This window comes from Tympanuchus pallidicinctus, unplaced genomic scaffold, assembly GCF_026119805.1.
Source record: "Tympanuchus pallidicinctus isolate F22 unplaced genomic scaffold, pur_lepc_1.0 scaffold22, whole genome shotgun sequence".
Lineage (NCBI taxonomy): Eukaryota > Metazoa > Chordata > Aves > Galliformes > Phasianidae > Tympanuchus > Tympanuchus pallidicinctus.
In genome coordinates this window covers 15,212,782-15,235,552 of record NW_026294739.1, presented here as the reverse complement: position 1 = coordinate 15,235,552, position 22,771 = coordinate 15,212,782, and the positions used below count along the sequence as shown (strand labels likewise).

The following is a 22,771-nucleotide window of genomic DNA, read 5'->3' as shown; positions in this document are numbered from 1 at the left end:
GCTTTTATCCGCGGCCCTAAGAAGTGCGGGCAATGCTGGGCTGTGTCCCCATCCCGAGCTCACGGGGAAGGGCAGGGTTTGGGGGCTGCCCGTGGGGGCAACTGTGTGAAGATGGGGGCACTGGGAAGCTGAATGAAGGTTGGGGCTGCCCAGAATAGGGGCGATGCTGAGGGATGCTGGGGGAGGACCCGTCTGCTCCTGAGTTAATATTGTTCCAGCACAAGGACTTCATTAACGCCGGCAAACACAAGCTGTAAATACTCATTAATTCCCCACTCGCTGATGGCCTTCAGAGCTGCTAATTCAGCTCCCAGCCCCACAGGACCCCCATCCCTTGGGTTCCCATGGGGCTGCTGGGGTTCCCGTGGGGAGAGAAGAGGGAAGCGTGCCCCCAGAGCACAGCCACCCCATTGGGATGCCCCATCAGAGTACCCCACACAAACCCATGGGCGATGCCCACTCAAAAACCCCCAGATGAGGGCACAGAGGTAACAGGGTCCCACGGCCAGGGGACATCGTGCTGCCCCCCCACGACCCCCCATAAGGAGCTGATTTATGGCTGTCTCCTAAACGATGCCATTAAGCAAGTGGGGCCAGAGTGGGGAGCACAGCTGCAGGAGCAGATCAGTGCCTGATTAATGTTGGGCAACTTGTTATATTGTCAGATAATTATCCCCAAACTGTATGACTTTTCTGCTAAGTGGCAGCGCTTAATTGCGTTTTTAATTACACCCTGATCACCCTGGCCCCTCCGAGCAGGGATGCCAGGAGAGGGGCATGGCACAGAGCCCGGACCCTGCAAGAGGGCATTTTGGGGTCATCCCATGCAAAACTTCTCCCTGGCACAGCTGCACTCGGCGCGGGGCACACCTGCAGGACCCCAGGCCTGCTATGGGGATGGGCTCTGCCCCCCAGCTCTGCTTTACCCCACGGCACGGGGCTGCCGGATGCGGCACAGCCGGGAGGAAACGCGGGTGTTATCGCCCCGCTGGCTCAGCCCTGCCTCGGCCACGGCCTCTGGCCCCAGATTTCCTGGCGTGGCCATAAAGCAGTACTGCTGTGGGCTTCACCCAGGCCACCAAGCAGGCATGGGATGTAGCTTCCCATTGAGCTATGGGGCTGGGCGAGAAGGGAGGGCATGGAACGGGCCCACATTCTGCTGGAGGATGGGAAAATTGGGGGTTTGCCCCACTCTGCATGGGGTGCCTGGACAGAGGATGAGCATCAGGGTTCAGGGGAATGAATCCCAAATCACGGCCACCCCCAGACAGCCCCTCTTGGTGTCATGGCAGCCAGACGGGGTCCCTCCAAGAAACGGCTCCATCCATTTCAAGGGAAAAAAATGTAAATAAAGGTCCCTGTCCTGCCTGTCCCCGTTATCTCAGGAATCCGGAGCGCGCCGGCACGGCCCCAGCCCCTTCTCGGAGCCATATTTCATCCTGCTGGCTGTGGACCAGCGTGTCGGGATGGGGCTGGAGGGAGGCTGCAGGCACAGCGCTGCGGGGCTGCATGGGGTCTCGGTGCCTCAGCCCCGGGGACACATCCCCCTGCTCCCAGCTCAGCCGCTAATGATGTCTCCCGACCCACCGGCAAAGAAGAGCGTAAATTATTCAGCTCCTCATCAGGGCAATTAAATTAACTCGTCGATGCGGGCCATGAATATTTCACGGGGCAGAAGTGGAGCTGAGCCCCTTTTCACAGCTCTGGAAGGGACGTGCAATGAGTGCATCCATCCTCAGCCACGGCAGGAGAGGTCTGTGCAGGGTGCCAGGTGGCTCAGCCCCCCCCCCCGGCCCCTGTCTGCCCAGGTTACTTCCAGTGGCTGCTGATGGAGGCCAGGTGCCGGCAGCTCCCCGCACATCCCCGGCCTCTTTTTGGGGCTGGGGGCACTGCGGGGGGCTGCCTGTAGCCCACAGACCCCTTCCCCCTGCCCTCCCCATGCTGTACCATTACATGCCCGCCTCCCTCCCGGGATCTCGGTCAGGATTTCTCTTTTCTTTCTTCCTCGCTTCGAACAATTAATAATTTATCCCATAATAAAAGAGGAAACGGTTAATGAGATGAAAACAAGCCAGAAACATCTGCTGGGGCGGCTTTCATCGCCAGCCCTGGGCCGCCCGCGCAGGAAGCCGTGGCGGGAGGGGGACGAGGCTGGGGGGGACATGGCAGCAGGAGGCTGTCCCCCACACCCGGCCTTCCTCCCCTCCTCCTCCTCCTGCTGCTCTGCCGAGACCTGCCACACTCAGCTCACCAATAATGCTGGGAGATGGCACTCCAAAACCAACAGAGCCCTGGTAGCAGCCCCATGCCCCCCTGCACCTCTAATGCCCGGCATCCCTCATGTCCCCTCTCACCCAGTGGCAGTGGTGGCCCTGCTGCCTGCATGGCATGGGAAGAGTGGTGCAAAGGGACATGGCAGGGAAAAGGGGCAGGGGGAACGAGGAATGGACGGGAAGGGAAAGGGAAGGGGAAGCAAAGCAACGCCCGGAGGCTGCTGACACGTGGCCAAAACCCAGGGCAGAGGGAAGGGACTGCTGTGACCCAGCACTGCAGGGAGAGATGGGGGTGATGGGGACAAGCCGGTGGGTGTTGCAGGATTGTGGCCTGGGGCTGACCGGAGGGACTGGGGCGCTGCCTCTGCTTCCAATTTAGCTGATCCCTGCCCTGACCGCTGCAGCTCTCTAATCTGTTTGTCTTCCAAAGCCATTAAGCTAATTTGGAGCCCTCCGAAATCCCCCAGCTCTCATCCTAACCCAGCTTGGCCGGGTTTGGTTGGTGGGTCGGGGATGGGGGGGGAATGCACTGGTGAGTTCTGGGGGAAGAACCATGGGACCCAGCACCCCAGAGATCCCCAATACCCCATGTGGGGCACAGAGGGTGGCAGGAAAGGGCACGCAGCCCCCCACCACCATGGGATCGGGGGCCGCAGCCTGCAGCCCAGGGCCACCCGCTGATAAGGGCCATCACGGGGACAGCCCAGCGCGATGACAGCTGTGGGGAGATGGCCCTGTCCCCCCTGCAGCACCGGCTGAGGTGTCACGGAAAAACAGACGTCAGCATCAGCCAGCAGGAATTCGGGGACAGGGACAGGGCTGTGGGGCACGGGGCCTTTCCCCAGACCCTGCACACCAGGGGCAGAGGACCGACACTTAGCACATATTTTTCCCCCAAAGCTCATTTTTTCCTTCCTTCATCGCCCATCACGGCCTCAGCAGGGAAGGGAAGGGGCTAATCCCTGCCCAGGGCCTTGTCCCTCATTCCGGGTTATGCGGTGCTAATGAGGGGATGATCGGGTGGGCTGCCAGGTTGCCCCATGCCACCTCCATCATCTCCTCCTTACCCACATGGGTAATTGGCAGCCCGGTGACAGACAGACTCATTAACAGCTTAATTTCGGCTCCGTCTCTTCCTGCCCAGCCCCAGCCTTAGGGGGGCCGCTCAGTGGGGGGATGTCACCACTGCACCCCATAGCACCGCAACATGGGGACGGTGCCACCCCAATGCCCAATGCCAACGGGCCCTGCCAGCCTCTCCCCGCGTCTGTTTGCTCCATAAGGGCGGTGCTGCGGCTCCTTTGTGCTCACAGATAAGAGGGGCCGCAGCCACCTCTGAAGCACCGCTCCCACCCTGAGCCGGGCAGACTTTGGGGAGAGAGCAGGGATTTGGTGTGCAGGCAGGGATTTGGGGCTGCCCAACCACCCAGATGCCACCGTGGTCCTGCCACCCGCTGTGCCTCTCTGCTTTGCTTCTGAGGACCATTGAGCACCCCAGGAGGTGCAGAGGACGTGCTTCCCATCCCCACCAGCCCCTCATTCCAAAGCCACGTCCCCCATCTCCATCACCACCCCCCCCCCCCCCATTGGAGATCACTGGAGACTGTGTTGGCCCCCCAGCGCCATCCTGCCGGATGGAGGCCTGGCCGCTGTTCAAAGCCACGCTCATGTTGTACAATTTATCAGTGGAAGATAACAGCCCCATGGCTTACCCCCCCTCCCCTCTCCACCCCACACACACAGAGCCCAGCACTGTGAGCACTGGGACTTTCAACCTGGGGAGAAGCCACCTGGAGGGACCCCCAGTGAGTCCCACTGTGTGCTGGGGTGTTTTGGGGTGCACTAAGGCAGGGACAGAGCTGTGCTCCACCTCCCCCCCCCCAGTATATCTGCCCCCACCATCCCAGTGCACCGGGGACTGCAGAGCACTTGGAGTCGGTCTGTGGGGTCTCCACAGCCTTGGGACCCAGGGGAGGGGGGTGAGAGCTGGTGCTGCGGGCACAGAGCGGCACCAGGTGCCGGAAAGATTTGTTTGGCTCCAGATAAGGAGGCGACGGCGGGCACCTGGCAGGTGCCTCCGGGCGGGGGCACCGAGCGGCGGCCACCCGCAGCCTCGATTCCTCATCCCCAGCGGTGCGGGGCCGGCAAGCCGCGTCCCTCTGTCCTTTGTGTCATTCCGTCCTTCCGTGTCCCTCTGTACCCGCGCATCCCTCCGCCCACCCAAGCGGCACAGCGCGGCCGCAGCGAGCCGTTCGTGTCACCCATGGAGAGGGGCTGACAGAGGGGGCTGGGTGGCACTGGGGGGGTGACACGGAGAGAAGGTGACACCGTGAGGGTGTGACACTGGTAGGATGGGGGGTGACGCGTGAGGGCAGAGGCGTGACGCCGTGTGCCTCCCGGTGCTCGGTGCGCTGCTGCCCCCACCGTCCCGGCAGCGAGAGCCGCACCGTCCCCGGCTGCTCCTGGGGGGCCTTGAACGGCTCGTCCCCGGGGGCAGCCCCCACACCCCGCTCAGAGCCGGGTCCCGCTGGGAGGTGCCCGCCTGCTCCGCGCTCCCCGCCGCCGTGCCCGGCCCACGCGGTGCGATCCGCGGCCGCGCAGCGCCCCCTGCCGCCCCCCACACACACCGCAGTGCGCCTCCCCAGCCTGCAGGGGGCGCTGCTGACGGCGCTAAGACCGCGCGGGCTCCTCTGCCGGCCGCACCGCGCAGGCGTAGATCTAGCCCCGCCCACCACGAAGCCTCTTCCGCCCCGCTGCCCGCAGGCTGGCGTGTGTCGGATGTGGAAACACGTCATCACCGTGCGCCGTTGCGGCAGCGGGCGCGAGGCGGCTCCGCCATGGCTGGGATACTCTTCGAGGACATCTTCGATGTGAAAGATATCGACCCCGAGGGCAAGAAGTTCGACCGCGGTGAGCTGGAACCCCCCCGTTCCCAACCCTTCTTCCCTGAGCCCTTAACTCTCACTCGGGCCTCCGGGCGGCCCCGGTGCCGGCGTGGGAGGGGACGGGTGCGGCGGGCCTTCCCTTGTGCCGACCGCCCCGCTCTGCGCAGTGTCTCGCCTGCATTGCGAGAGCGAGTCCTTCAAGATGGACCTCATCCTGGACGTCAACATCCAGATCTACCCCGTGGACCTCGGTACGCCGCCAGGATGGGGAGGAGGGGGGCCGGGGAGGAGGGGGGCCTGGCCTGCTGCTGGAGGAGTGTGCGTGGTACTGTGCTGTCCTTTGTCCCAGGGGTGCGTGGTGCTGGCGCTGCTGGGGCTGAGCTCCATTCGGGCTCATTGCGCTGTGGGGTTTGTTTAGAAGCAGGTCTGACCCATCCCCTAGAGATGCCCATTAGCGAATCTGTGTTAGCTAATGGCAACCGGGCCTGATGGAGAGCTTTTGAAATGGGTTTCCATGCCTAAATACGTTAACTGAATGGAAGACTTACCATAAATAAGATGAGGAAGGGGCTGATCTTCCATACCTGCCCAAGGCAAGCGCAACTTTCCAAGGCTCTCCATGCAGTTCCCTTGCTGTGTGCCATGAAGACATTAGTTGTGCTGACCTGGTGGCTCTGCAGTGCTGATAAATTTCTGTAGAGAGAGATAAGAGTACGTGTCTCCCTCAATTTCTGCTATCCTATTGGAGAATACACAGGAACCAGGTTCATAATAAACTCACCAGGGCAATTCCTTGCTGCAGTTGTGCTGCAGCTGCCACTGTGACTGCCATTGCTCTGGCTGTGCCTTCACACCGCTCCTTTGCTGTCTCCTCCCAGGTGACAAATTCCGTTTGGTCATTGCCAGCACCCTGTATGAGGATGGCACGTTGGACGATGGGGAGTACAACCCTACAGATGACAGACCCTCCAGGTGCTGTGGCTCTCAGTGGTGGAGGAGTTGGGGTGCTGAAAGGCTGCGAGGTGCCTTCTTCCAGAGGATGCTCTGCTAGGGGTTGTGGGAAGGAGGGGGGTGACAGTTCTGGCACTTCTCTGAGCTCCCCTCATCTCATTTCAGGGCAGACCAGTTCGAGTATGTGATGTATGGCAAGGTGTACAGGATTGAGGGGGATGAGACGTCCACAGAAGCAGCCACACGCCTGTGAGTGTCTGTTGGCAGACGGGGATGCATTGCCTGAGGGTGGTGGGGTGGCAGCAGTGTCTTGATTGGGTCTCCTATGAGTTTCCCTGCTCTCACCGCTCCTCTCCTCCTGCCCCAGCTCTGCTTACGTGTCCTACGGGGGGCTGCTCATGCGCCTTCAGGGAGATGCAAACAATCTGCATGGGTTTGAAGTGGACTCCAGAGTTTACCTGCTGATGAAGAAGTTGGCCTTCTAGGAGATGATGCGCCTCAGTGGGCTGCCTGCCCCAGAGACATTCTGCTGGCGAGCAAACAGGACACCATCACCCCAAATCCCACCCCAGCACCTTTGCTGCCCAGCTCCTCCAGTGGTGGTGTAGGAGGGGGCATTCCCCCTTTTCATCCCAGTCTTTTCTGACTGTTTCCCTTCCATGTAGGGGCTGGTCCCTCATTTTCAGTGGAGACCATGGGTGCTCTGTGGTCCTGTCTGCTGATTTTTTTTTCTCACCTTCCTGCACTTCAAAAGCAGGCTTAGCCCCAGCTCTGGCCAGGGGCAGCTGGACTGGGACATACACCTGTCTGTGCTAAGGCTGGGCATCATTTTCTAACGTGCTGTTCTAAGACAGGTGTGGCTCCTTAATTAAACTGCTATGTGTTTTCTAGATGTGATTGTTGTGGCTGAGAGGCGAGGCTGGCTTCCCAGGAGGCAGGCTGGTAGATGAAGATGGAATGCTCGTGGAGGGTGTCGTGGTAGCAGACAGCAAAGCTACCACATCAGGGACAGTGGCTTGCAGGCTGTGGCTCCTGTAGGGGCTTGTCCTAGCCTGAATGGTGCTGTGTGACCCCAGAACTCAGCACAGTGAGATTGGCAGGTGGATACCAGAAAGCAGGGGATGTTATCATCTCACATCCCTTAGCAGAGCCCAGCTGCCCTGCAGAGATGGCAGCCACCGCAGGAGGGAGCTGGATGCTGTGGGGAGAACAGGAGCATATCCCCTAGCTGCTGCCTCTCCCAGAGGCTGGTGTATGCTTCCCAGTCCAGTGCCACAGCAGTGGTAACAGGAAAACACAAACAATCCTTTAGAAAAATAGGTCTTTAATTGTAAAGCATTCACAGTCTGATAGGAGCAAGGCGTGTGCCTCGTGCTGCACAGGTGTGGCTGTGAGCCATGTGATAGCCAAAGGCTTGTGGAAAGGGAGCCAACCCTTTCCCTGTGGCACCTTCCTGGGTGCCCAGAGCACGGCTCATTGTCCTATGGGATTGCTCTGACCTCTTATCAGTGTTGAATCCTGTGTACAGCTTCATCAGGCCCTGGGCTGGAGGTCCCTGCTTGCCCCAGTCTCAGTCACATGAGTCCTTAGCCAGGTTGTGGAAGAAGAAGCGCAGCTTGCCCTGCACCAACTGTCGGTAGGTGAGGAAGATCTCAGTGACTTGAGTCTGCTCAATGGAGCTTGGGGAGCAGCAGGGCCCTTCCTGAGGGGCGAGAGTGAGATGAGGGGGTCACAAATGCCATCATGCCCAGCTGACACCTGCCCTGAAGGTGTCCTTGCTCACGCGGTGAGGCCTCACCTCCCAGCCAAAGGTCTGCAGGAGCAGGAGGAAGGAGTTGGCATGTCGATAGAGCTGTCTCAGCTGATTGGCTCCACATTCCTGGCTCACCTGGCCCTGAGCTTCTGTCACAGCACCCACCAGCAGCACCAGGTTGCACAGGATCTCACGCCACTTGATCTCATCCTGTGGAGCAGTGTGTGTACTGACCCCACTGGCACAGGGCTGCAGGCCCATCGTTCCCATGCCCACCCTTGATGTGGAGGGATCCTCCACCTCATCTCCACACAATGCTCCTGTGCCACCAACTGTTTCTACAAGCCTCTTGTTCAGCTTGTTTGGTGACCGCATCCCTCTGCTTACCCAGGGGCTCCTTCTCAACTCCCACAGGCACCCCAGCACCATCCTCCCAGCCCCTCTCACCGATTTGCTTTTCCACTGTCGCATGTTGAAGTCCACCAAAGGCAGAACCACAGGGCAGCTGAGTGTGGGTAGTGCCTGGCACTCGCTCTGTTGGGGGAGAAGAGTTGCTGTAGTGAGACGCCGGGAGTTTTTTCCAGCTCTGTCCTGCCAGCCCAGCCTGATACTGGGTTTTGGGAGGCGTTGCTTCCTCACCATTCTCTTCTCCATATCCTTGGCCTCCCCGATGTACTTCTGGATCAGTCTCTTGTCGCAGACCGGCCCCATTGGCCTGGCATGGCCTTCTTTGATGTGCAGGAGAAAAGATGTGAGGAGCAGTAGTCCTGGGAAAGAAGGGGATACCCATGGGCACCTGGCCACCCTCCTCAAAGAGCCCCAGCTCAGGTAACGCCTACAGCAGCAACTGCTCTGCCTGGTCTGGTGGTGTCTGGAATTGCTTTGTAGTAGGACATGAGGAGGTTTTGGAGGCTGAGAAGGATCTTGTCTCCCTCCTGTTCCTGGGGACATGATTCTGGGCAGAGCTGGGATTTCCCAGCAGTGCAGAAGGGCTGGGGGGAAGTGACAAGCATCAGTGCTGGATTTTAGGCTCAGCTCCAGCCTGGGAAGCAGGCAGGCAGCTGAGCTGTGTTCCCTGTGCAGGCCTTCCTTTGGGGAGTTTGTGCCAGGAGCAGCTCTGGCTGTCACGTGCGTTTCGGGGAATCCCTGCCTGCAGCCTCCTGCAGTGCACGTCGACTCCTCGCCACTGCAGCAGCCAAGGGCTCGCCTGTGCGTGGTCTCAGCCGGCACCATGGGCATGCTGCTGCCCCAGGCACCCCTCAGCTGGCTGACTTCTGAGCTCCATGCTGGTGACTGCCATCTCCGAGAGCCCTTCGTCCATCCACCTGTGTCCGTTCTTGTTACCACCTTGGCATTGCACCTGTCCCCAAAAAGATTGGGCAGAACCTGCTGCCCAAGGCTGGACACAGTGAGATGCCAAACTGGCAGTGGGCAGCTCCTACCAAACCAGAGGCACCCTTGGCATTCGCTTCTAACGTGTGGGGTGATGGCTGTGCCTGTGCCAGGGAGGTTGGGGCCGTGATTTGGTTTTCCACTGCCACAGCAGTGCCCCTTCCCACTCGTGCCCATCCCCTTTACCCCACACTCACTGTTCAGCTCCATGCTCTGCTGGGGGCTTCAGCCCTGCATCCTCTGCCCTGGGGCCAGCGGCTGCTCCCCGGCTCCCGTCCCCCTTCCATGGAGGGCAGCTGTGGTGCGGGCCCCCCCCCCGCAAGCCGCCGGGCCGGGATGGAGGACTGGGGGCTGGGAACACCCCTCGGGCAGCACAGCACGGCGCAGCACTCTGGCCCGGCCGCCGTGCCGAGGCAGCGTGATTTCCTGTTGTGTTGCTGCTGACCTTCGAGCAAAAGTGCTCCGGGGGCCCTGGGGACGGCTTCCTGCCTCCAGCCGCTTCCTCCCTTGGCTCCGGGATCGGGAAGGGCGTCCTCGGGCACTCACCTGCCCCTCGCCCTGGGCGTGAGTGATCTGCGAGTGGGATATTGGTGCTGGGAACGGTGGCCGTGCCTAGCTGTGGCACAAAGGTGGTCCTGGAACGGCAAGATAGATGGCGTCAGTGGTGCTCTGAGCTGAGAGACAGTCATGGGGCATGGGAGCCAGGAAGTGGGGTTTTTTTGGTGGAGAGAGCTTGCAGAGACCCCCAGGGGCAGGAGTGCACACATGCACATGTCCACGTGCATATCTGTGCTCACGTGCACACCCACACCCCCACTTGCACCACAGCCCCACGCATGCGCACTGTGGGTTGCATGCTCACATGGCCCCTATGCATCCCACCATCGCGCAGCCCCCTGCATTCACACCCACACCGACTCAGGAGCCCCCAGACCTCATCCTCCTGCACACTACACACAGCACTGCTCTCACACACTCCCATCCCGTCCTCGTGGCCAGCGGTTCCCTGGCCAGGTGACAGGAACCGGGGTAAACACCTCGGCCCCCCCGTGCCCATCCCACGTCCCCCTGGCCCCACAGCCATCAACCCACCTTGCAAGCGGCGGGGGGTCCTGGTGGGTTCCTGCAGCCCCATTCTGGCTATGGGGACAGCGCTGGTGACGCAGTGCAGCACGGTTTGGCGGCAGCTGTGAGCACTGGGGTCAAACACCGCTGGGCTTCCCCGTATGGCCGTGTCCCGGCTCTGCGGACGTGACGGGCTGCAAACGCACCCTGCTGGCACCCTGGGACAGCTCTGTCCTCACTCCCAACTCTGATCCCTTCTCACGGTCCCCAGCAGTATGCCCTGGTCCCCGTCCCTCTCTGGGCACGTTGCCCCTCATGGTGCTGGGTTGGAGTTCTGCAGTGCCCCATAGCCTTCATAATTAGACGAAAAACTCATCAGGGAAATGGGGCAGCTGGTACGTGGCAGGATGCCTGCTGGATGCCAGAAGACACCAGAGCACCGCAGGGTGCCCTTCACCCCAAAATGTTCCTTCCAGCAATGCCAGCAGGCAGCTCGCTGTTTTCCTGCTGGGAATGGCACTGCCGGGATGTGCTGTCCTGGGGGGACACGGAGCTGTGCAGCTGGCCGGATCCCGGTGCTGTGTTTCCCACCTCTGCTTACAGGGTGCAAAGTGCCGGGAATCCTGCTGTGGAGAGCAGCCGTTCACACCCACTCCAACAAGTGCCAAGGGCAGCCGGAGGTGCCAGGCAGTGGGGGAGGACTGGGCAGGTGACACAGCTGCTGTCCCCAAGGGCCACCCAGGTGTCCCCAGTAGGCACCGCCAGGATGTTGCTGCAAAGCAGTGAGACACGGGAAACCAACGTGAGCTCTGCAGGCAGTGGGGGGGTGGAGGTGGTGGTTCAGAGCCCCCTTTGAAGCCCCCATAAAAGGGTCCGGCATAAAGGGAAGAGAAAGTCAAAGGAACAAAGAGAGCAGCTAATCCCGGAGTGAGCAAACAGCCCCGTTTGCTCAGGGCCCAGCTGGGCACAAAGAGGCTGGGGAACAAGGGACGGAGCTGGGGGTGCCAGCAGGATGCTGTGAGCAGGCCCTGTGCTCCCCTCACCCCACCGCAGGCAAAGATCTCAACCCCCTCCGGTCCTGTTTTACATTTGCAAATTGTCAATAAACATCCGTGGGCAAACAGAGCTCTCCATGCCCCACCATCCCACTCCCAGGAGCAGCCCAGGAAGGTGGTTGTGCTGCAGAGGGCAGCCGGGTGGGGGGCTGGCATGGTTTGCCCATTTTCCATATTCCACAGGCCCTGCACAGGGTTTGTCTATTAGGGGACTGCCAGGATAAACTGTGCTGTGCCCACAACGACCATCAGCATTGTCACAGGCCTGCCCAGAGCTGCGGCCAACCATCTGCACCAAATGCCGCCCTGTCGCACTCCTTGCCCACTCCGCTGCCCGCATGGGGGGCACCAGGGGGGGCACCTCCCTCCATCCCCTGGGGTGGTGAAGGGGTTAATGCCAGGCGGTCGAGCCGCAGGTGGGCGCAAGAATGAAATTCCTTCTCGCCGTCCCGCGAAGTCTGGGCACAAATATTTGCCTGCATGTCCGGTGGGGGGGGGGGGGGGGAGACCACCATCGATTGCTCTGGGAGCGTGCTAATCCCCATGCCAAACAGGGCCCCCCCGTGCCCCACGCGTTCCCTGCCTTCTTCCCATAGGGATGAAGGGGATCTCTGTGGTCTTTGGGTACCCCGTGATGGGCCACTGGGAGTGGGCACAGCCCCGAGCATAGCGCATGAGGATATTTTGGGGTCTCTGCCCACATCCTGGCCCCCCCCCTCCACCACAAGGCAAGAAGGGACAGAGAGCCCCATCCATCCCCACCGCGCTGAGAACACGCAGTCCCTAATAAACTCCATGTGTCTGGAGACGAAAAGCAGCCGCTCCCCCAGCTGCACCCCCTCACCCCATACCTGCCACCCCCAAATACCCTCCGCCCCCAGACCCCCCTTGCCTTCGTCTGGGGCGGCCCAGCCCTGCGAGCCGCCCGCCAGTTGTGCAAATATTGCCGGAACGGCTGCAATCCCCATGTCCAACGTGAATTATGAGATATTTCCACCCATTACGACAGCACCCCCCTCCCCGCCGTGTATGTGCGAGGCCGGGGGGGGATTAGTCACGGGGCATGGCTTCGTTCTGCACAGAGCTTTGGGGAGGCCATAGTAAGTGAGGTGAGGGGGGCTCTTTTTGGAGAGGGGGGTGTCTCTGTGGCTCCCCAACTCCGGTTGGGTCTGGCCCCCGTTACTCATGGCATGGGGTGTCAAGGTGCCCGGAGGAGGATGGAGGCTGTGGGAAGGGGTTAGGGCGTGCGGTTTCTCTTCGACCCCATCCCTAGGGAGAAGAGGCTCCTTCCTGCCGCCCTGAGCCCGGCTCATGTTCAAAGCCTGAAGCAGACAGCAGCTAATAGGGACAGACAATAGGGAGCTGCATGGGGCGGCAGTGCTGGCACAGGCACCCCTAAGCCAGGCACGGCACCACTGGGCAGAGAGGGATGAGATGGTGGCCCCTCCGAGTGACCCCTCGTGGCCACATGGCCACAGAGCCCACACAGCCCACGCAGAGTCCACAGTGGAGTACCATCATCAGTGTGCCCACCCTGACGTGCTCCGGCACCTACATGCCGTGGGGCCGGGCACCTGCTCCTGCTTATGGGGTGGTACAGAGCAGCCGTGGCTGCCTGGCTCTGTCCCCATGCAGCTCCAGCTGCCCGCAGCCGGCAGCCCTGTCCCGCTGGGGCTGTGCCGGCGCCAGGCCCGGCTGCAGGGAGCCTCAGAGCCGCCTTTGTGCCGGGAGCTCCCAGTGCATGTGCGGGCGCCGGGAACCAGCTGGCGGCACCGGGACCCTTTCCCACCCCAAAAGCACAGAGACCCCTGGGGGGCACTTCCAGGACTTTCAGGACCGCGTGGGGCTGTAGGGATGCCCGTGTGCGTCCTATCTCATCTCATGCCCGTTTCCTCCCAACCCATGTGCTCCTGTTGTAGCAGTGACACCTCGCTACCCCCGTGCCCTCCCCATGCCTCAGTCTCTCCCATGCCAAGGCCATGGCTCTCCCAGCTTTCCTTCCTTCCCGGGAAAGGGGAGGGAGCTTCCCCTGTTGCTTCCCCACATCCCCACAGCCGAGCCAGGAGACTGTGACGAGCTCCGGGTGCGCGGAGCCAGCGGCAGATTCCTGGCACCGGCAGGGCGGCCGGCAGCCATCGCCCGCCTCCTCCTCCCCGCTCAGCCCTGCTCGCTCCCCGCCGTTCCCCCCAGGCTGCACCACGGCGGTGGGCACCAGGCGGTGACGCTGGCACGGCCACGCAGCCCCCAGCCCTCCCCTGTCACCGGATCCCAGGCCAACAGAGACAACGGGAGAGAGGAGCAGGGACAGGTCGGTGGCACTGACGGGGTGGGCATGGGAATGGGGTGCCACGCTGCCGGGCACAGCCCATTGCGAGCAGTACGGTGTTGCGCATGGAATGTCCGTGGTGTCCCAGCCCTGGAGGTGACAATGGGATGTCCCGATGGGGAAACCCGGCTACCCCTTGCCGGGGCTTGCTCATGCCAAGCAGGGTGGGGGAGGGCACAGGGATGGGGCACCTGGCAGCAGGGATATGGTGTGTGGGGTTGCAGCCCCCCTAGCCACTCGCTGTGCCGTGGGGAGGCCCAGGAGGAGCCTTCTGGGGAGGTAAGGGCCTGTTGTGCTCCAGCTGTGCCGTGTTTCCCTAGTTACACCGTGCAGCTGGCCGGCTGTTTGCACCGCCCAGAGTTGATTTTGGCAGCCCAGCGCTTCCCCCTCCTCCCCTGCACACCCGCCTGCCTCCCCACTGGTGGGGGGATCTAGCACCTCGTTCCCTCCCTGCTGGTGGGGGAGACACGGGTGGCACACACCACTCTCCCCTACTTGTGCCTTGCGCCTCAGTTTCCCCAGCTGGACCGTGCTCTCCCCAGGCCTTCCCATGGTGTCTGCTCCCTGCCCACCACCGCTGCTGCCCTCATCAGCCCGGGCACATGTGGGTGAAGACCAGAATCCGTGCTGGGTGCTGCTCCCATGCCCTCAGCCACAGCACCTCCCTGGGACCCCAGGTCTTGTTCTCATGCTTGTGGGAACGGTCCTGTGGTCCTGCTCTGGGATTGCCCTCTGCACTGGGATTTGGGGATGCCAAAGGCACATGTTGTGGGGTGCGTGAGTCTGACATCATATGGCGCAGCGCAGATTTGGGGGGACGCTGAGGGGAGATGTTTCTTTTGTCCGAAGGGTGACCTTATGGTGTGGGGGAAATGAGGGCTTGCAGGGGCCTTATGTCCTGGGGCAGCGTGGGGAGGGATGTGGATTGGGGTGTACTGACGGTGTCCAGCGCACAGGAATACCCCGAGCCCCACGGAGGGGGGTGTGGTTCGGGTTCTGCATTGCCCCAGTGAGTGTTGTGTGGATGTGAGGGGGTCCCCTGCATGCCAAGCTTGACCAGGGGCATGTGGGTGAAAGGATCCAGGGTCCAGTGGGAGCTCCATACCCAAGGTACTCCACGTCTGGGAGGGGACCAACGGTTCGGGGGGGTCCTAGAGATGCTCCATGCCAAGGGGTCCCCATGGTGTTTCACAGACGGGGGTCTCCCTGGCATACCCATGGGCAGAGGTACCTTATTCTCTCAGGGCAGGGGCTCAGTGGCTGAAGGTGTCCCTTCGCCCGGTGGGCCGGGACCTCTTGGGGGGGGGGAAGCTCGGATCGCGGCGGGGGCGCGTCCCCCCGGCCGGCCGCTGCCTGCGCCTCATTAGCGGTCCTTTGTTTGCACAGGGCTCGCAGCTCCCGCTTGCCCATGCCGCCGCCTATAAAGCGGGGCCGGGGCCGGCGGCCGGGCAGAGGCGGTGGCAGCGGAGGCGGCAGGCAGCGCCCGGCCCCCCCTCCCCGCCCCCGGCCGCCCGGTTCCCCCGGTTCCCCGGCACCATGCGCACCGCCCTGCTGCTGCTCGCCCTGCTCGCCCTGCCCGCCCGCACCGCCCGCCCCAAGCTCGCCCTGCCCATCCGGCCCGACAGCGAGCCGCTGCCCCCCGGGGGGGCGGCAGGTAGGACCCCCTCCCTGCACCCCTTTCCCTTCGATCCCCCTTTCCGTGCACCCCCGCTGCATGCAACCCTTTTTCTTCCAACCCGTGCACCCTCTTTTCCTGCATCCCCGCCGTGCACCCTTTTTATGCCCCCCCAACTCCGTGCCCCCCCTCCCCTCCCCCCCGCCTGCCCGTGCCGCCGTTCGGTCCCAATAACCGGGTCCGTACCCGACGGGGCGGTGCCGGACTCTGTCCGCCCCATCGGGGCTGCGGCAGGGGGGTGCCCGCGGCTCGGAGGTGACTTTTTTCTTGGGGGGGTGTTCCGATGATGGGGTGGGAATTCATCTGCAGGTTGTGCCTTCGGGGGGCATTTCTATGCGCTGGAGGAGACGTGGCACCCCGACTTGGGGGAGCCCTTCGGGGTGATGCGCTGCGTGATCTGCCATTGCGAGACGGTGAGTGCCCTCCTCCCTCCCCCTGCCAGGAGAGGGGACCCCCCCCACACACACATGAGGCCCTGCTGGGGAGGGGGGATCGCCCCTTCATTCAGTACCCCACCCCGAGGGAAAGGGCAGCGGGGATTCCTCCAGCCGGCCCCACACCTGGGTGCCCTCCAGCAGAGCAGGGTTAAAGGCTCATGCTTCATTCTCCTTCCTCCCTTCTTCGGGGACAGCCCTCTCCCTCCAGCAGCCCCTGGAGGCCGAGACTGGAGGGGCCAAGCACAGCTGGGCAGGGGAGTGGGGGCCGGGATTTGGCTGCCGTACAAACAGCTGGGGGCTGTGCAAGGTGTGCGGGGCCCAGGGGTTGTGCAGATGGGCTGAGGGGATCAGGGCTGTGCCAGGGGAGCACTGGTACCCACTGCTGTGCCATCTGCTGGGGCTGGGTGCTGGGATTAGCCGTATCTATGGCAGAGTTTGGCACGATTTGGCACGGTTCTCACCACCTCAGCAGAGGAATCGCCGAGGGAAACCAGTGGGGAAAGTGAACTGCAAGAACATGAAGCAGGATTGCCCTGTTCCCACCTGCCCCCGTGCCACGCTGTTGCCTGGGCACTGCTGCCACACCTGTCCCAAAGGTGAGCGTGGTGCTATCACCCACTGCTGGAATCAGCCTGGGGACACTGGGCACCCCCCTGGAGGGGCTAGTTAGTGTCAGATTTACCTGTGCCACAACCATCTCCCCTCTGTGTCCCCCTTGCCAGCATTGCCAGGACCCCTGGAGAAGAGCTCCGAGCCACCTTTCGACACCTTTGAGTACTTCCAGGACAAGGAGGATGAGATGGACAAGCCGTACAACGACCGCTCCTACCTCAGCTCCGAAGGTTTGGCACGCGACGATGCCCGCACAGGTGAGCCCAGGGAGGGAGAACAGCACAGGGCATCCTCATGCTCCTATAGTAATCACTGTCATCCCCCATAGAATTCGTGGCCCTGCTGACAAGTGGCCCGGAGCCGTGGCACCCCACATCCAGCGCGGTGGCCAAGGCTCGCTTCACCCTGCTGCGCTCCTACCTGCTCTTCTCCATCAGCTACGAGCGGTGAGCACAGCCTGAAACCCTAAAACCTGGTGATGTGATGCCTCTTGTGCCTCAGTTTCCCCTCTGCATGCCTTCAGTGCTATCGCAGCATTGTGTGGGTGGGGTGTGATTTTAGGAGGGGGGCTGTGGGTGCAGTGGAATGCAGGCACTGTGCCACCATATGGCCCAGCTCATGGGCACCGCCACGGGACTCCAAATCCATGCCTTCCCCGGGTGCCCACTGTCCGTCTCTCTCTCCCTCTCTCCTTCCCAAACGGGTTGCTTCTGCTCTTCCTCACTTCCAGGCCCCTTTGCATAGTAAAGTGGTGACTAATTTCCAGCTCCAACCAGGGGGAGCCAAACAGAGCTGAAAATGCTCCTAATTTACAGCCAGGCCGAGTGCTCAGCTCCCCGCCATCCTTCCCAAATGTGCACCTCCCCACACACACAGTGCCAACCTGGGGACCCCTGGGTTCCAATGCCAGCTGGCACCCTGCTCCGTGTCCCCCATCCCCCGGGCACTGTGTGGGACCGGTGCCAGGCACTTGGGGAGGGGATCCCTGCTCAACCCCCGACACCCGCAGGCTGGGCCGGCCGAGCCGGGTGCGTTTCAGCGACCCTGATGGCACCGTGCTGTTTGAGCACCCAGTACAGAAGAGCGCAGCCCCTGAGGATGGCATGGTGAGAGGAGTGGGGAGGGCAGGGCGGGGGGCACGGCGCACCAATGTCGGCACCCCATGCCCAGCCCTGCTGTACCCACAGCTCTGTGGGATGTGGAGGACGGTGTCCAAAGCCAACATACAACTGCTGCGTGCTGAGCAGCTCCGCGTGTCCCTCATCACCCGTGCGCAGCCCTCTGGAGAGGTGCACGGGCACATCCTCAAGCACCGCGCGCTCTTTGCAGGTAAGATCCCCCTCCGTGTACTTCCCACCCTGAGGGGGGTTCCCTTTGGGGTGCCTCTCATGTCCCTCTCCCTGCACAGAGACATTTGGTGCTATCCTGACCTCGTCAGACCCCACACATCTTGGGGCCGGGGGCATGGCTATGCTGACGCTGAGCGACACCGAGAACAACCTACACTTCATCCTCATGGCCCGTGGGCTGCTGGAGCCGGGCGCTGGGGGTGAGGACAGGCATGGGCTGCTGCAGGGCATGGGCTGCTGCAGGGCATGGCATCACCGGGGGAGGCTCAGGGGGTGCGTGGTGTGCAATTGGCTTGGGATGCGTGGGGTCAGGATGAGTGTGTGCAGGGGAATTTGGGTTGTGCATTTGGGGCACAGAGTGCGTGGAGGTACAGTGGGTTGGGACTGCATGGGAGTGGGTGGGAGGTTATGGTGTGGGGTTGTGCAAGAATTTGGAGCTGTAGAGGGGTGGGTTTGGGGAGCAGTGGGCACAGCCCCATGCCCAGCCACCCCTTGCAGCCCCAACCCCTCTGCCATGCCCAGAGTCCCCCTGGGTACCGCTGCGGGTCCGTATCCTGCACCAAGGCCAGACGCTTCGTGAGGTGCATGCCAACATCACTATGGAGGTACAGCCATCCCCATCCCCATTGCCCTGGGTATTCCAGCTTCACCCTCATCAGTGCCTTTACCCCCAGGACCCCGACTTTGCGGAGGTGCTGAGTGACCTGTCCACCCATGAGCTGCAGTGGTTGGCACAGGGGCAGCTCCGCATCGTGGCTGACACTGAGGGTCAGCACCCGCGCCAGCTGGAGGGCACCATTACTGCCCGCCGCAGCTGTGACAGTGAGCAGGGCACAGCGGGGTGTGGGAGTGACATTGCCCCCACCCTGTCCTCACCCTTTTCTCTGCTCTCTGTGCCTGAGTGCAGCCATCCAAAGCGTGCTGTGCGGCGCAGACGCATTGCAGCCCACCAAGACGGGGGCGGTGGGCTCAGCCAAGCTGGCGCTGCATGAGAACGGCACGCTGGAATACCAGGTAACGGGGACAGGCATGGCACCGGGCACAGCACTGCACCCCACTGGTCACCCTATTGCTGCCTGTCCATGCCCTGCCTGCAGGTGCGGGTGGTGGGCACAGCCAGCGAGGTGGTGGGGGTCACACTGGAGACCAAACCGCGGCGGAAGAACAAGAGGAACGTCCTCTTTGACATGACCCCCAGCTATAGGGACGGGCTGGTGAGTGCTGGTGACATGGTTGCGCAAGATTGGCACAGGCACAAGTGGGCACAACCCCATACGTGTGTTCTCCCCCCTTCATGCCAGGCTCAGGGAGTGTGGCACAGCCCCAGTGCCCGCGATGCGCACATGCTGCTGCAGAACGAGCTCTTCCTCAACGTGGCAACCAAGGATTGGGTAGAGGGTGAGCTGAGGGGCCAGGTCATCTCCCTGCCCTACAGCGGGCTCTTGGCACGCTACACAGGTACATGGGGGAAGGTGGGGGGTGGCAGGGCACAGCGGTGCAGCCCTTCACCCATCACCTCCCACCGCCCCTCTCTGTGTACAGAGATGCCAGTGCCGTTGGCGGGGCAGCTGGTATCCCCCACAGTGAGCAGCGGGGCCGGGGGCCATGCATGGCTGTCGCTGGATGAGCACTGCCACCTGCACTACGAGATTGTGGTGGCGGGGCTGGGCCGCCCAGCTGATGGCACAGTCAGCGCCCAGCTGCACGGTGTGGCCGAGCTGGGCGAGATGGGCTCACGGCCACACCTGCACAAGCGGATGCTCAAGGGGTTCTATGGCACTGAGGTGAGGAGGGCTCACAGCAGCTACACCACAGTGTCACCACAGGTCTCAGGACTGTCCCCACATCCCCTTGTCCCCCTCACCCTACAGGCTCAGGGGGTGGTGAAGGACCTGGACGCTGAGCTTCTGCAGCACCTAGCACAGGGCACTGCGTTCCTGCAAGTCAGCACCAAGGCACACCCACGTGGGGAGATGCGGGGATGGGTATGTGGTCCTGACACATCCCCAGGGGTTGGCACTGGGAAGGGCATAGCATGGGGACACGTATGCCCACAGCTATGTGCTCCACCAGCCGTGGTGCCACGGTGCCACCAGCCATGAGAAAACGTAAGTGGGATGCCCAGCTGGGTGCCCATGGTCCCAACCTACTGCTGCCCTCCAGGTGCACATCCCCAACCGCTGCCAGGCAGGAGGGGCCCGCCTGTCCACCGGGGAGGCTGGGCTCTCAGAGGGCCCCAAAAGCAGGGATGTAGAACAGCTGAAAAAGGACCCCAACTCCTGCTTCTTCGAGGGGCAGCACCGTGCACATGGCACCCGCTGGGCACCTGACTACGACAAGAAGTGCTCCATCTGCAGCTGCCAGGTATGGGGTTATAGGGCTGATCTGGGGGTGGTTCCACTGATGATGGATCCTTCAATGAGCAATGTGCCTGCTATTCCCAGAAGCGCACAGTGATCTGCGATCCCATCCTGTGCCAGCCCCTCAACTGTACCCGCCAGGTGCACCCTGAGGAGCTGTGCTGCCCCGTCTGTGAAGGTGTGGGGGCACAAGGAGCTCCTGGGGGGGAGGTGTGGGGCAGAAAGAGGGGGCTGTGGGCAGTATCTCTATGGGTACAAGGTGGGGGTCCCACTCTGCTGCCCTGAGCATGCCCTCCCTGATCCCTGTAGAGAAGAAGATGGAGCAGGAGCAGCTGAAGCTGGAACGGGCGCGGGACAGCAGTGAGGGTGAGTCCCTTGGGCACAGGCTGAGGGCACCACAGCCATCACATGGACGCCGTGCCCACCTCCTCCACTTTCAGGCTGCTACTTTGATGGGGACAAGACGTGGCGAGGCTCTGGCACCCGCTGGCACCCCGTCGTGCCGCCGTTCGGCCTCATCAAATGTGCCATCTGCACCTGCAAGGTGAGTCTTGGGGGTCTCAAAGCAGGGGAGCTCCAGTGCCCCCCTGAGTCCTGTGCACGCTCCCCACAGGGCACCACGGGTGAAGTGCACTGCGAGAAGGTGCAGTGCCCACGCCTCACCTGTGCCAACCCTGTGCGCGTCAGCCCCTCCGACTGCTGCAAGCAGTGCCCAGGTATGTACACCCTGCTTTCCCCTTGTCCACTGTTCGTCCCACACCCTGTGGGCATGCAGTCTCCCTGTGCCCTCTCCACAGCCCCTGAGAAGAGTGTCCCTGAGCTGACCGATGGCATGCAGGCAGACGGACCCCGTGCGTGCCGCTTTGGGCGCCGCTGGTACCTCAACAATGAGAGCTGGCACCCCTCGGTGCCACCCTTTGGGGAGATGAAGTGCATCCTGTGCTGGTGTGTGGTGAGTGTGCTGGGAATGCGGAGATGCCCTTTGCCACCCCAAGTGCTTTAGGGACAGGCAGGCACAGAGCTGGGCTGGCGGTGCAGGTACCCCCGTGTCCCAGCCCTGCTTGTGCCCTACAGTCAGGAGAGACGCACTGCCAGCGCCAGGAGTGCCCGCCAGGTGCCTGTGCCAGCCCCAGCAGGAGGGACAACCCCTGCTGTGCCAAGTGTCGCGGTGAGTGGGTGCTGCTGAACTCGGGCACCCATCAGCACACTGTGCATTTCTGCGCCCCTTCGGGGACCATCACGCACCTGCACACCCTCCATGCCTTCATTTCACCCCATTTTCCCCCCACAGCCCTGGATGCACCCCCAGAAAAGATGCACGAAGCCACAGCAGAGTCATGGAGCCACTGAGCAGTGAGCGCAGCTTGAGAGCGCGGTGATGCCGGATGGCCCTACAGAGCCCCATCGCCACCCCCCCACGGCTGGGCACGGGGCACAGAGGAGCAGGGATGGGGAAGGCACCCCCTCTGGGCACGGCTGCAGTGCTGAGCCACCCTAGTAGCCAGCAGCAGGGCTGGGGGAGCCAGGACACTCTGCACTCGCACTCATGAGCTCCCGGCTGGTGGGCACAGCAGGCATCGTGCCCGCTTTGTACATAGTGTAAAATCCCTCTCACCCCCGTTTCGCTGTGCCCACCCCAGTTCGTCTGGACTTGGTGTGTAATTTATAGGGACGGGGGTCCCGAATGTATTTATTAAAGACAGAGATATTGCCCACTGCTCTCCTCTGTATCACACATTCATGGGTGCTGGTGCTGCTGGTTCTGGGGACATGCAGGTCATGTGGCTGGGTACATAGGGTCTTGAAGGCATAGGGATTCTACACGGAATGGAGGGCTGCAGGATGGCACAAGAGGGGTTGGAGCAGGGCTGGGGTGACCCTAATCAGTGCCCATGGTCAAAGATGTAATGCTAGAGCGGATACAGTGCTCTGAGCCCAGCACCCCTGTTATGGCAAAGGTGCCAGGGTTGGGATCTAAGTCAGGAAAAGTAACATGGGCTCTGCTGGGATGGCACTGGATGCGCTGGCACAATGATGCTGGGCGGCATTAGTATATACTGGGACACTGGGTTGCACCGGTACTTGTCTTGACACCAGGGACTGGCACCGGAGCATTAGGAGGATGGCATGGTGGCATTTAGGGTGGGCATGAAGTCCTTGGTGCCAGCTGAAGTGTCCCAGCCCCTGCGCATGTGCCCATATGGTGCCGTGGCCAGCAGGGGGGCAGCGCCAGTGGTGACCTTGCAGCCAGTGGCCCACTGGCAGCAGCACTCGTGTCCTGGCATAGGGCTCCTTCCGGATGCGTGGGGCAGTGCCAGGAGCTGACGCATGAGGAGGGGACTCAGTGCCCAGGGAAACAATAAATGGGGAGTTCACATATCGCCTGCCCGCCGCAAACTGGTTCACGGCCGGCGATGAACCCTCCCAGGGTGGTGCAGGGCAAACCTCAACCCCGTCCCTGGCCATTGTCATCCACCCTTGGGGGTGCCAACGTCAACGCGGAGGGTGGCACCTGGGCAGCACAAACCAGCCCATTCCTGGTCCCACATCATCAGCCCGGCAGTGCCACAGTTCCATCGTGGCTGAGCGTGTCATGCTGTGCCACCAGGGCAAGCTCAGTCCTTCCAACTGCCCCAGT

The 22,771-nt window shown here is 62.3% G+C and overlaps 3 protein-coding genes across 11 annotated transcripts; 2 read left to right on the top strand and 1 right to left on the bottom strand.

The window, feature by feature from the left end:
- The first annotated feature begins 5,040 nt into the window (after nucleotides 1-5,040).
- On the top strand, nucleotides 5,041-6,999 carry POLR2H (RNA polymerase II, I and III subunit H). Its single transcript, XM_052685565.1, has 5 exons — nucleotides 5,041-5,183; nucleotides 5,326-5,409; nucleotides 6,037-6,130; nucleotides 6,275-6,358; nucleotides 6,477-6,999. Exons 1-5 carry the CDS (start codon nucleotides 5,111-5,113, stop codon nucleotides 6,592-6,594), a joined length of 453 nt encoding a protein of 150 aa, XP_052541525.1. The 5' UTR covers nucleotides 5,041-5,110; the 3' UTR covers nucleotides 6,595-6,999.
- Nucleotides 7,000-7,416: 417 nt separating this feature from the next.
- On the bottom strand, nucleotides 7,417-11,919 carry THPO (thrombopoietin). 5 transcript variants are annotated; one of them, XM_052685563.1, is made up of 6 exons: nucleotides 10,347-11,919; nucleotides 9,452-9,889; nucleotides 8,502-8,629; nucleotides 8,310-8,396; nucleotides 7,908-8,072; nucleotides 7,417-7,811 (listed from the first exon to the last, which is right to left on the bottom strand). In XM_052685563.1, the coding sequence occupies exons 2-6, from the start codon at nucleotides 9,462-9,464 to the stop codon at nucleotides 7,680-7,682; spliced, it is 525 nt and encodes a 174-aa protein (XP_052541523.1). In that variant the 5' UTR covers nucleotides 9,465-9,889; nucleotides 10,347-11,919; the 3' UTR covers nucleotides 7,417-7,679. The 5 variants fall into 5 exon arrangements, with proteins under 5 accessions (XP_052541523.1, XP_052541519.1, XP_052541521.1 ...); XM_052685559.1 differs by having other exon boundaries at nucleotides 8,310-8,629; XM_052685561.1 differs by having other exon boundaries at nucleotides 8,310-8,629; nucleotides 9,700-9,889.
- A 233-nt stretch (nucleotides 11,920-12,152) lies between these two features.
- Nucleotides 12,153-21,846, top strand: CHRD (chordin). 5 transcript variants are annotated; one of them, XM_052685504.1, is made up of 25 exons: nucleotides 12,153-13,682; nucleotides 14,243-14,473; nucleotides 15,087-15,354; nucleotides 15,685-15,788; nucleotides 16,285-16,408; nucleotides 16,535-16,681; nucleotides 16,753-16,870; nucleotides 17,434-17,530; nucleotides 17,612-17,753; nucleotides 17,833-17,973; nucleotides 18,296-18,378; nucleotides 18,448-18,595; nucleotides 18,681-18,787; nucleotides 18,871-18,987; nucleotides 19,075-19,231; nucleotides 19,316-19,557; nucleotides 19,645-19,758; nucleotides 19,937-20,137; nucleotides 20,218-20,311; nucleotides 20,443-20,499; nucleotides 20,574-20,677; nucleotides 20,747-20,849; nucleotides 20,931-21,085; nucleotides 21,208-21,301; nucleotides 21,425-21,846. In XM_052685504.1, the coding sequence occupies exons 1-25, from the start codon at nucleotides 13,326-13,328 to the stop codon at nucleotides 21,481-21,483; spliced, it is 3,564 nt and encodes a 1,187-aa protein (XP_052541464.1). In that variant the 5' UTR covers nucleotides 12,153-13,325; the 3' UTR covers nucleotides 21,484-21,846. The 5 variants fall into 5 exon arrangements, with proteins under 5 accessions (XP_052541464.1, XP_052541463.1, XP_052541461.1 ...); XM_052685503.1 differs by having other exon boundaries at nucleotides 16,282-16,408; XM_052685501.1 differs by having other exon boundaries at nucleotides 16,282-16,408; nucleotides 20,574-20,849.
- Nucleotides 21,847-22,771: the final 925 nt, after the last annotated feature.

Excerpts from the sequence above, each read along its gene's own strand:
- POLR2H (XM_052685565.1), top strand. The coding sequence starts at position 5,111 with ATGGCTGGGATACTCTTCGAGGACATCTTCGATGTGAAAGATATCGAC. Across the intron at positions 5,184-5,325 it reads GGGCAAGAAGTTCGACCGCG|TGTCTCGCCTGCATTGCGAG; the intron begins GTGAGCTGGAAC and ends CGCTCTGCGCAG. Across the intron at positions 6,131-6,274 it reads ACAGATGACAGACCCTCCAG|GGCAGACCAGTTCGAGTATG; the intron begins GTGCTGTGGCTC and ends ATCTCATTTCAG.
- THPO (XM_052685559.1), bottom strand. Across the intron at positions 8,073-8,309 it reads GACAGTGGAAAAGCAAATCG|GATGAGATCAAGTGGCGTGA; the intron begins GTGAGAGGGGCT and ends ACTGCTCCACAG. Across the intron at positions 7,812-7,907 it reads TGCAGACCTTTGGCTGGGAG|GAAGGGCCCTGCTGCTCCCC; the intron begins GTGAGGCCTCAC and ends CTCGCCCCTCAG.
- CHRD (XM_052685501.1), top strand. The coding sequence starts at position 13,326 with ATGCCTCAGTCTCTCCCATGCCAAGGCCATGGCTCTCCCAGCTTTCCT. Across the intron at positions 17,531-17,611 it reads CAGCCCCTGAGGATGGCATG|CTCTGTGGGATGTGGAGGAC; the intron begins GTGAGAGGAGTG and ends CTGTACCCACAG. Across the intron at positions 19,558-19,644 it reads AGGGGTTCTATGGCACTGAG|GCTCAGGGGGTGGTGAAGGA; the intron begins GTGAGGAGGGCT and ends CTCACCCTACAG.